The sequence below is a fragment of the Elaeis guineensis genome, chromosome 16, assembly GCF_000442705.2.
Source record: "Elaeis guineensis isolate ETL-2024a chromosome 16, EG11, whole genome shotgun sequence".
Classification (NCBI taxonomy): Eukaryota; Viridiplantae; Streptophyta; class Magnoliopsida; order Arecales; family Arecaceae; genus Elaeis; species Elaeis guineensis.
In genome coordinates this window covers 41,201,311-41,212,002 of record NC_026008.2, presented here as the reverse complement: position 1 = coordinate 41,212,002, position 10,692 = coordinate 41,201,311, and the positions used below count along the sequence as shown (strand labels likewise).

General features: G+C 36.0%; 1 protein-coding gene across 2 annotated transcripts; it reads left to right on the top strand.

Moving 5' to 3' along the window:
* The first annotated feature begins 1,699 nt into the window (after positions 1–1,699).
* Positions 1,700–9,399, top strand: LOC105058908 (uncharacterized protein At2g02148). Of its 2 annotated transcripts, none has more exons than XM_019855269.3 (9): positions 1,700–1,826; positions 1,936–2,253; positions 2,479–2,605; positions 2,742–3,080; positions 3,176–3,338; positions 4,364–4,487; positions 4,583–4,648; positions 7,120–7,383; positions 9,089–9,399. In XM_019855269.3, exons 2-9 carry the CDS (start codon positions 2,071–2,073, stop codon positions 9,188–9,190), a joined length of 1,368 nt encoding a protein of 455 aa, XP_019710828.1. In that variant the 5' UTR covers positions 1,700–1,826; positions 1,936–2,070; the 3' UTR covers positions 9,191–9,399. The 2 variants fall into 2 exon arrangements, with proteins under 2 accessions (XP_019710828.1, XP_019710827.1); XM_019855268.3 differs by having other exon boundaries at positions 1,703–1,826; positions 1,915–2,253.
* Positions 9,400–10,692: the final 1,293 nt, after the last annotated feature.

Sequence of the window (10,692 nt, the reverse complement as noted above, 5' to 3'; positions counted from 1 at the left end):
GGTCGCCCACAACTTCGATTGCTTTAAAAATTTTGTACAAATGATATCTTCAACATCAATTTCCATTTGATATCTTGCTAAAACAAAAAGAAAATAGTACAAGCAATACTTTTAATTTTTTTGACGTGTTAAGCAAGCGCTGGTTGGATTTCTGTATATATCTAAATCTAAATTTAATTTTGGATACCTATTCTATGTCAAGATTTTATATGCATGTATAAGAAAAGCTTTACCCTAGCTTCAGTAAAATTAAGCAAACTATCAAATTGATGAAGTAAATTTTTCAAGAAAAAAAGAAATTAGCTTGGGTATTGACCAGTACTAAATTCAAGCTTACTGAAGGTGCCATCATGGATTGATATTTAAGTCGCTTGGTCGCCGTGTTGAAGACCTAGTTTTAAATATTTTCTTCACAAGAGTTTGTGTTGGCCGCGCCGGAAGCTTGAACTCTGATGATTGATATTGTTCATGCTAATTTCTAGCCTAAATTAAAATTAATTAAAATATTAGAGCTTTATTCGGACATATTTTGCAATTTTTATAAATTAAATTTGTTTGTGAACTTAACCAAGTTTGTCAAGTAGCTTTATATAGTATCAAGCAAATTCGGACGTGAAAGAAGGCCACCTAAAGTCCATGGCACTGCTCCGATCCACGTGTCTATATATATATACATACGTGTGTGTGTTTGTGTCTATATATGTAGTGCCAAGCTCGGGGCTGTAGTGTTGATACAAGTCAATGCCTATGTGGACTGTCTGATCCACAAATCTATTGAAAAATTCAATCCAACCCACAAATCTAGTGTTGATCATCCAAGTAGGCTCACACTGATGTGATATTCCACTGAAACAAAAATTGCAAGAGAATTATATTTAGAAAAAGAAGAATATTTGCCAGAGAAAATGTATATAAAATAGAAACAAGTTTATATTAATATACGGTAAAACCTAACTCTTGCATTCAATTCACTCAAGTATAAAATTTCTACTCAAGCAATTGTATATATTACGATATAGAAAGGAAGGTATTATTAGTCACACATTTATTGTGTGTCACTGGAAACTTTGGTTTGCATAGGAAAGAATCATTCTTTCCACATGAGACATCTTTTGAAGAATAAAATCGTGAGATCCATGGACCAAAGCGGATAATAACTCATTTATCGAGCCATAAGCCTTTGGTCGTAACAATGGCATGTTAGGTAAGAGATCATCGCTACAACTATGGACTCCTTCTATCTGTATACAGTCTATGATAAAAATAAGAAGAAGAGCACATTTCGTTGGTACACAAATTCTTTCTTAACTGAAATGCTACGTTCTGGTATAGAACGAAGGACGTTATTAGTTTCACAATAGTTGTGAGTAAAAAAAATTCTGATTTATATAGAAAAGAACCATCTTTTCTACATAAGATATCTTTTGAAGGATAAAATCATGCTGAGCCATGAGTCTTATGCTACAACAATAGTTATTGCTATTACATCGAAACTAGGATAGATAAAATTTTGATGAAAAATTATAGCGGGAAAGTATTGAACTACAATATTATATCATATTTACTCATCAATTTGATAGACAAGTATATAAATAGACAAGTATATTATTTTTGGCAAATAGTTCCTCCATTATACAAATCACGTGCAATGCGCGTGCCAATGATTGGTAATTACCTATTAAGGGCGGGGAAAGTCTATCCGCGACCCCGCAGGCTTAGGGAATTAGGGGAAGCCGTCGGCTTGGAAGCAGGTGTGGGAGATTGCAGTGAGAGGCTTGGACGCAGGCTCCGAGAGGTGGAAGCAGGGAGCTCGCCCCCGGCCTCAGGTTTGGATCGCAGTCTCTCTCTCTCTCTTCAAAACTAGAGCCACGAACTAGTAGGGTTTTTCGAAACGGAGCCAAGAAATGGCGCCAGGGTTTTCTCTCTGGCTTGCAGGGTTTCCATCTCGATCGAGAAGAAGGAAGAAGGTGGAAGGGAGCGTGGGAGGGACGAGTTCTTCCTGCTAGGGTTTGGTGTTCGCGGCGGAGGAGGCGTCTGACACTAGGGTTCGGAGGAGGAGATCGTCGATCGATGGGGACCAGAGTTCCGGTGCAGCACTACAATTTAAGACCGGCCAATTCTTTCATCAGTGGCTCTCTGCACGATCTTAACACAGTAGACGCTCGCCCAGGTGAGATTGAGGGGATCAGTGATGTCGATCGTGATGCCGTCACCGAAGATAGCTTGGACAATGATGATGAATCCAATTCCGTGGTATGTTTCCGTTTCCTCTAATTCCTGTCTTTGAACAATAGTTTGAATTTTTACCGAAAGATTGAATCTCAAGATCACTGTAGGAGGAAATGCCAGGATGCAATCTTTTCTTGGTTAATTTTGTGGTCCGTTGAAGGCTGCGATCTTTGCCTGGAAATTGAACTGTTATTTGATGATTCGATTTGAACCTAAGTGGTTGATCATTCTATTTGTTAAATCTGCCAGGACTGCATAGCTGGATCATATAGGAATTCAATTCCTCTTCATGGTGTCGGAGTGGATGAAGATCGTTCTGCTATTGAAAACAGTGGCGGATCTTCAAGTTCACCTTATAACATGTTGACCATCGATGGTATCTTTTCTGGGTGATGAAAAATTTTCACTTTGCAATTTCTAGTTATCATGGATGTTTTACTTGAGTTTAACTGTACTATGTTTAGTTTTCCACTAATTTGAAATGGTTGATTTACTTCTAATCATTGGGACAGATGTTTCACCCATAGAGACAGCGAGAGCGAGGTTCTTGCAAATTTTTGTTGAGCATTTTATCGAAGAGCATGTAGTTGAAGTGGCAGACTCTGCTGATGCTGACTATGGTCAGGGGCATGATAAATTAAACAAAAGAAAGACACGGGAAATACAGTATGAAGGTGACCCAAGGTTCGTCTTACCACTGATGTATGTGGCAAATTTGTATGAGACCTTAGTCAATGATGTGAATATGCGTCTTGCTTCCTTGGATGGGATTCGTGAGAAGAACATTGGGGTGGCTCTCGAAGCAGCTGGTGGTTTGTATAGAAGATTAGCAAAAAAGTTTCCTAGGAAAGGTAATGATGTGGTTTGGTTGAATGAAGAAGCTTCAGAAGAAAGTTCTTGACTAACTTGTGATCTTTCTAACTATTTTGTGCTACTGATGTTTTAGGACCTTCTCGCTTTAGAAGAAGAGAATTGGCAACTTCTTTTGAAACAAGGACAAGATTTCCCGAGCTAGTTGTACATGAGGAAAAACGTGTTCGCTTTGTAGTGGTTAATGGTTTGGCGATCGTTGAGAAACCAAGCAGTCTGATTATTGAGGATGCAGAGTGGTATGTTTGAATTGTAATCCTTGTGTTTCTCATCACTGTGTTCATCCAGAGTGGTTGCATTTACGATTATACAAGTTATCATGGATGCACAGAAAAATAATGCCTTAGTCTAGATACAAGACTGTGATAAAATTGATGCTTAAGCTTAAATAGATGATGTAAAGCTTTTCCAGAAAAGACAAAAAAAGGGTGGGGGGTGTGGGAGGGCTGCATGGATGCCCAACTATCATATCCTTGTGATTTCATGAGCATGAGTAGGATTTGACCGAGGGGATGAGGTGAAGGAAAAGTTAGATGGAATTGGGAAGGGCATTGATCCTGCAATCTCATGATTTGGAAATCTTGGGGTTGTGGTATGCATCATCGATTACTTGTACCTTTCCCTGTCTTCACCCTATTCTCTGTCACGTGGGATATATGACATGAATATGAGTTTGGCATCTATCCAGCCCCTAAGTGAAGACAAGTTTGCAAACCTCTGTTGTTGTCACTAATATGAAGGCTGAGCATCAGTGGAGTATCTTTCATGGTGGATGTATAAAATTCAAGCTTCAAAGCACTTCAGATTCCACCCGACGTTGCAGAAACTATTGTTTCCATTATGTGCAAGTCATATACTTTGGTGCCCTCATAAATCATCATAATAATTTGTAGTTAGAGTAATTTGGTTCAAGTTAGGGGCCTACTTCCATCAAAGTTGACATTGATTAGTGCATCAGTGGGTTTATTTGGACTCGACCTGTTGCATATGACATAACCAAGGATTCAGTTCTTCAATTAGTTCAGGTAAAAAATCATTTTGAACTTTTATCTTAATATCTTATTTTCTTGGATCATGTAACACAAACATACACTATGATCCATCAAAAGTAGGATTTGTCATCAACTTTGTACAAACAATCATTGACAGGTTATCCTTTTACAATTAGGATTGTGAGATATCGATTTTGTCTACCTGTTGAAATGCATGATGTGAATTAAGATCAGGTTATATGTCCATCTAATTGCAAGCTTGTGTATGCTAGGTTCAAACGATTGACCGGTCGGCATGAGGTTGCTATCTCAGCAAGAGATTATAAATTTTACTCTCCTCGTCATAAGTACAGGCGGGTTGCATCTCAGTCTGTCTCTAACATCCCAGGGTTGGCTGTAAGTTCTGCATGATTTTTTAGATGCCCAGTTTTGAATGCTTAGTTGAGGCTGCATCTAATTTTGCTATTCCTTGCTTCTTTGCATTTGATTAGGCCTTGTCAGGTACTGATACTTCTTCTCCATTGGCTAATGCCACGGGATTCCGTCCTATAAATGAGGTAAGATTCTATTACAAGATTTTAAATTTCTCTCCCAGATATTTCTTTTTATGAGCTGACATTTGTTGCCTAAAAGAGTGTGCTTCATCGATCATGTTAAGTGTATTTTTTGCATGGAATTTTCTGTACTAACTGAAGTTGACCGGCATAGAACAGTCTATCTTCATGTTCTTAAATGTGAGTAAGACTATTCATCAATCATCTACCAATGATGTGGGGGATTTGTATGGCTGAACTTTCTGTGTGAAGTTGGCCTCCAAGAGAGTGTTCGAATAATAATCTTCGCTGGCCTCACCCCACAAGAAAGTTTTCAGCCTGCTCCATGTTCTTGGAGAGTTCATAACCATTGTTACTTCCTCTCACATGCATTGCATGTACCAAATACTAATAATTGAAATTGCAGATGAAATCATTTTCTAGAAGAGACTTCCAATTAAGTGCAAGAAGGGTCTATTATCTGTGAGTTTAAAGTATCTTATCCACATATATATCAACATAAAAAAACATATCTAAGAATTCAAGAAGATATAGTTTATCACCTGAACAAGAAAGGTTGATTTTGTTTCAAAAAAAAAAATGTTCCAACACATGAATTAGGCATGAACTTTGCACATAAGATTTTTGATCTACTGAAGCAAAGGACTATTGGGTCTTTTAATATGCGAATAGATTTCAGAAGCTTAAATTATTAATTAATTCAAAGTTAGTAGAGGTATTAGTCCATCGGCTTGTACAATTATTAAGTCTAGAAAAAGAATAAAATAAACCAACATAGACTTAGGATTAAATGGAGAAAAATTGGATGTAAAGAAAAACATATTTGGAGGGGCGGGGAGCTATTTAGGCAGTGAGAGAAGGGATTAGGATGAGCAGTAGTTTACCTTCTTTCAATTTGAATGGAGACCTTCTCGACCAAGGAAAATATATCTTCCAATTTCACCAAATGGTTATGATCTATATGTTACAGAGGTGAACAAATTACTTATTTTTCACTACGGGGTTGCATATATTACATTAGATTTAGTTCATGATGCCCATCTGGAGCTATCTTTTTCCTCACAAACCACTGAGGATTCTGATAGTAAAATCCAGTTATATCAACTAATGTTTCAAAACTCCGGCCGTTGATTGAAGCGGAAAGATGCCAAGTCATGAGGCACCAGCTCAATTATGGGGTCAACTAGAACTGAACTATGTCATCACCATGATACAATAAGTATATTCATTATTAGATATCATACATAAATTAAGTTTAAATTACACATTTATAATCATATATTATATATTTGTTTGTAATTGGAGAAACTTCATAGCATTTTCTAATAACTTCCAACACTCTTTACAATCACTACACATAAATAATTTAAAATTTCATTGCTTAAAGCTTAATTTTAAATCAAATATTATAAACATTATAATGAAATATATGGTACTATACTATCAGGTATTCATAAACTTAAAAAACCAAAAATTCTGGTGGACAAGTAAACCGACATTATTATTCTAAGTCCCAACCAAAGGGAAGTAAAAAAATTATAATTCCTCTTTGACCAAAATCCTCTTTTGGAAAAAATCTCCATTATGGCCACAGCCTTCTTGCCGTAGCTTGAGGTATAAGGTCCTGGTAAATCATGGAGGGGTTGTGGATTTTGGTGTTGCTATTTGCTGCGCTTGCTAAAGCCCAAGGGTTGAGGTCTTGAGCATTGAGAGTCCCAGCCTGGGGGTGTGGGAGGGGGGTGTGGGAGGGGGAGAGAGAGAGAGAGGGAGAGAGGCGGTGGGGCAGGGAGGTGGTACCTAATCGGGCAGCATTGGAGGCCATGGGTGGAGCTTGAGGTTTGGCTTGACTGTAGAGAGAGAGAGAGAGGCAGGGACCATGGAGACCACAATTCCACTGGTGGAGGAAGGCAAAGAAGTGTAGTGTGGCATGTAGAAAGGAGAACCTACAATCATGCACTAATCCCAATCCCACAAGAAATTTTATGGTTGAAGTGAAAAAAATGCGGTTCATTTGATTCCGGAATTGTTTGAATGAATCACTGGTATAACTAGTGGTTCACATGGTTCTATCAAAATTATCCATTTTTGTTAGTAGAAATGGTTTCAAAGGCTTGCCCAGACTAGATGCCTGGCTGGGTGACTGTTTAACCAGTACAACCATCCAGTCTGGTTCAGTTTTTAGAGCATTGATATTAACTATTTCCTACACTAGAAAGTGAATATTTTTTACAGTTCCAATTTTAGAGCTATGAGAGTGTCATGCAAAATAAGAAGTGCTGTAGAAGTTTTTTTTGTTCTGTTTAGATTTACATTATTTTAGTTATGTGAGTATCCGGATCTGCTTTGTTATTATGTACTGATTCATGAACTCGTTCATGTATTTTAATAATTTATTGTTCTTTCTAGATACGGCAGTATATGAGCTTTCAATTTGGGAGCAGATGAGTAGTAATATGCATTTTATTCTATTTCAGCCACAAAATTTGCCGCAGTCTCCTTCGAAACATCACATGGAACAACTTTCACAGCAGCCTCAGTTTCACCCTCTCCATCAAACAAATAATCAAACCATTCAGCAAAATCAACACACTGCCCACTTATCCCACATACATCAGTGTACGCATTCTTCTCATGTATCAGATCTTCCTCACCAACATCAACCACAGACTATATCTCAACATCTTGCTTGCTTGCAATCACTCTGTGGAGGTCATGTTGGAGGGCGCTTGCATATGCTGGTGAAATTTTATCTTTCAATATTTTCCCCTGACTTCTTAAATGCCTTTTCTTATGTCTACGTGGATATCCTGTTTTGAGTATCAAGGATTATGTGTGCATGAAGATGTGTGTGTGTGTATATATAATTCATAGTTAACAAGCTGGTTTTACTAATGTTTCTTTATTGAAAAATTGAAATAAGAGTACCGGATTGCATTTGGTTGTTCTAAATTGTTATTTCCAAGCTTCACTATGCCAAAAAGCTGCTTGTAAGTCCCAACAACTAAAAGTAGAAATCAAGGGGCACAAATCATTTACTCTTATGCAGATTAAAACCTTGCAATGCTGAAAGCTAAGCACATACTCGTGTTGTGCTTTAACTATTTAGGACATGGTGTGAGCTGCAATGCTGCAAATTGTTTATAGATGGTTGATTTTACCGTAGATGTAGATTTACCACTCCTCTTAGAGTATTGGAAAGTATAATTAGTTATTTATTTATCTTGTTTTTTTATCTTGGTCATGGATATGTTAAAATACATCATTGATTGTATGTAGTGAATTTCACAAGAAAATGCTGTAGAGATGATATTCAAGCAATTACTGATTATTGAATTTTTTCAATGAAAATTTTCTTGTGAATCTAATATTCAGAAGAATTAAACAGTCCACACACCCACCCACCTAAAACATCCCATCACCTATTGCCTTTGCTGTGTGCTTTTGCCCCTCTTTGCTAAGCTCTACCCTCTTTGCTTTACAAAACATTGCTCTATTTCATTTTAGAGCCATGTTAGCTTGAGTTTTATCCAGTAGACAAGATCGGTGATTTGATAGGCTCTTTTAACCCTTTCAGCTCTGTGTCATCTTATAGATGGTTTTACTGTTTGAGATAATTTAATGTGCTCTTTTGTTTTCAATAAAATACCCTACATATTAGACAGTGATCATTATAGTTGCACTTCACATAAGAGTAGACTTTCAAGAAAGAAACATAAAGGGAACTTGGGGTGTAAATCAACCAACTGGTATAACTCTGTTCTTCAGGAAAAAACACTCTCTATACTCTCTAGATAATGCTTTAGATAGTGGGGACATAAGTCCATAAAATAATGTTACTTTACATTATTTATATATTCTTGTATGGATTAATGATTTCTTATATTAAATTGCAAGCATAATTAACTACTGTTGTTATGGAAACCAAGGAAATATAATTCCCACATTCACTTGATATATTCTGTTTATACCTCTGATCTTCACTTGACAAAATCAGACATCCTAGTACCACAGTTCATCTCATACGATGCTACAGCTTTCTCTTTTTGAAGCAACCCAAGCTTCCTCCTATATGCTTCCCTGTGCATTACATGTCCAAATTCTAATAACTTCAAGTGCCCACATTTGCCTAGGGCTTTAGTCATCAGTTAGTACTGCCGGTATGCTTTAATAACTATGATTTGGTCTACAGTCTTCATCATTTTGTAACTATCCAAGTACTCTTTCAGATGAAATAGCTTCTTTATGTTTATATTTGGCTTTCTTTTGTGCCCATGTTTATGTTTGAATGGGGGGTCCAGCTTATACTCGTTTCTAGTAATTGACAAAATGAAGGGAGAAAGTATGCGTGCCATAACACTAAAGCTACCCCACGGCAATTATTGAAAGATGTGCTTTCTGTGCCCGATTCCCTTTTTTGTGATCAATTTGATCTTTCTGTTTCAGCCCACAAGTCCTGCAAAGTTTTGTGACGAATGTGGTGCCCCCTACGTGAGGGAGACATCCAAATTCTGCTCTGAATGTGGTACTAAGAGGTTAGGAATCTGATGAACTGGCTTTTGTTATAAGAAATTACAATTTCTTAACTTCAGTTCTGTTGTAAATTATACGGGAAATGCAAGTTTCTTGGTCAGTACTTTGGCTTTTCTAATTATTGAGGAAGCTGTATTTTCCGGCTCTCAGCTGTTTTAGTTGTTGTACATATTTCTCCCATCTTTAGATTCATAAATATAATTTGATTTATGTATGGCACAAAATCTGCGTATATTCTCTTACTTTTCGTAGCAACCGTTAAGAACAATAAGCCATGGGAACCCCATGAAAGAGTACCTAGACAGACTCATGTGGTTGAAAGAAGAATAAAGGTCTTGCCACATCTTATCACCTACTCCATGTAAGCCCATGTTTGACTCAAAAACAAAACAATATTTTATCTGGGGTTTCTATTGTTGGTTTTCATCCTATGTTGCCCCTGTAGTTTTGTACTTCATATGAATAAATGACATTTGACCCTCATTTTGTGGTTTAATGTTGGTGTCTGTGTTCTTTTAGGCACCAACGATATGCAGTCTTTCTTGGGGGTGGTGCATTAAATTTAAAAATGTCTTTTAGCCAGTGATAAAATTGCTTTTGAATGCCAACTTGAGCCTTGTCGCAACTGTTTGGTGGAATTAGGTAAATATCTAGTAGCTTATAACTTTAAAAATGAATAATTGATATGCTATTCACAAAAACTTCATGAGTTATGAAATAATTGGTGTTAACCAAATGCACCTTCAGACTCTTGGAGTGGCTAGCAAGAGAGTGCTGGTTCTAGGCTTTGGACACCATCTGTGTCGTGTGACAGAACCCAAGGAGAAAAGAACGTGGCTAGCCTCTCCAAATCAATTCCCCTCAACCATGTGGCGTGAGGAACTCCTGTGACGACACACATATCAGTCTTAGCATTACCCTTTCATAAAATTATACAAAACTAAATAACAAAATTTGAATAAAACAAACAGAAAAATACAGAAACACATAATAAAAAAAAAATAAGATAAAAGATAAACTGAACTATTAGTGAGAGAAAAAAAAAAAAATATATAGAGAGAAGATGAAAGTGAAACAAAAAATATAAAATCAAAATTTTAAAAAAGAGATGCCCTAGGGCACAGCACTTAACCATACAAAAATTAAGCTTCCTTATGTCAACATGGCATTGCACTGTAATATATTAATTTTATAAATTATTAATCCGATGAAGATATATTAATTATTATTATAGAATCAATATTTATATTTATATTTATAATATTATTATTTTAATATTGTGCTTATTTTGATTAGAAGAATAAGGCAAATGGATGTAACATATTAAATAATTTCATAATATAAATATAAAGTATAATAATATATTTTTATTATAATTAAAAAATGTAATTGAATAATAATATGATAATAATATGTTTAATAATATATTATAATATAATATATATATCAAAAATATAATATATATTAATATAGATATAATATTAAATATAATAATGGTATAATATATGAATGGTATA

Coding starts and splice junctions, on each gene's coding strand:
- LOC105058908 (XM_019855269.3), top strand. CDS start 2,071: ATGGGGACCAGAGTTCCGGTGCAGCACTACAATTTAAGACCGGCCAAT. Junction 2,606..2,741: donor TAACATGTTGACCATCGATG/GTATCTTTTCTG, acceptor TCATTGGGACAG/ATGTTTCACCCATAGAGACA. Junction 3,081..3,175: donor AAAAAAGTTTCCTAGGAAAG/GTAATGATGTGG, acceptor CTGATGTTTTAG/GACCTTCTCGCTTTAGAAGA.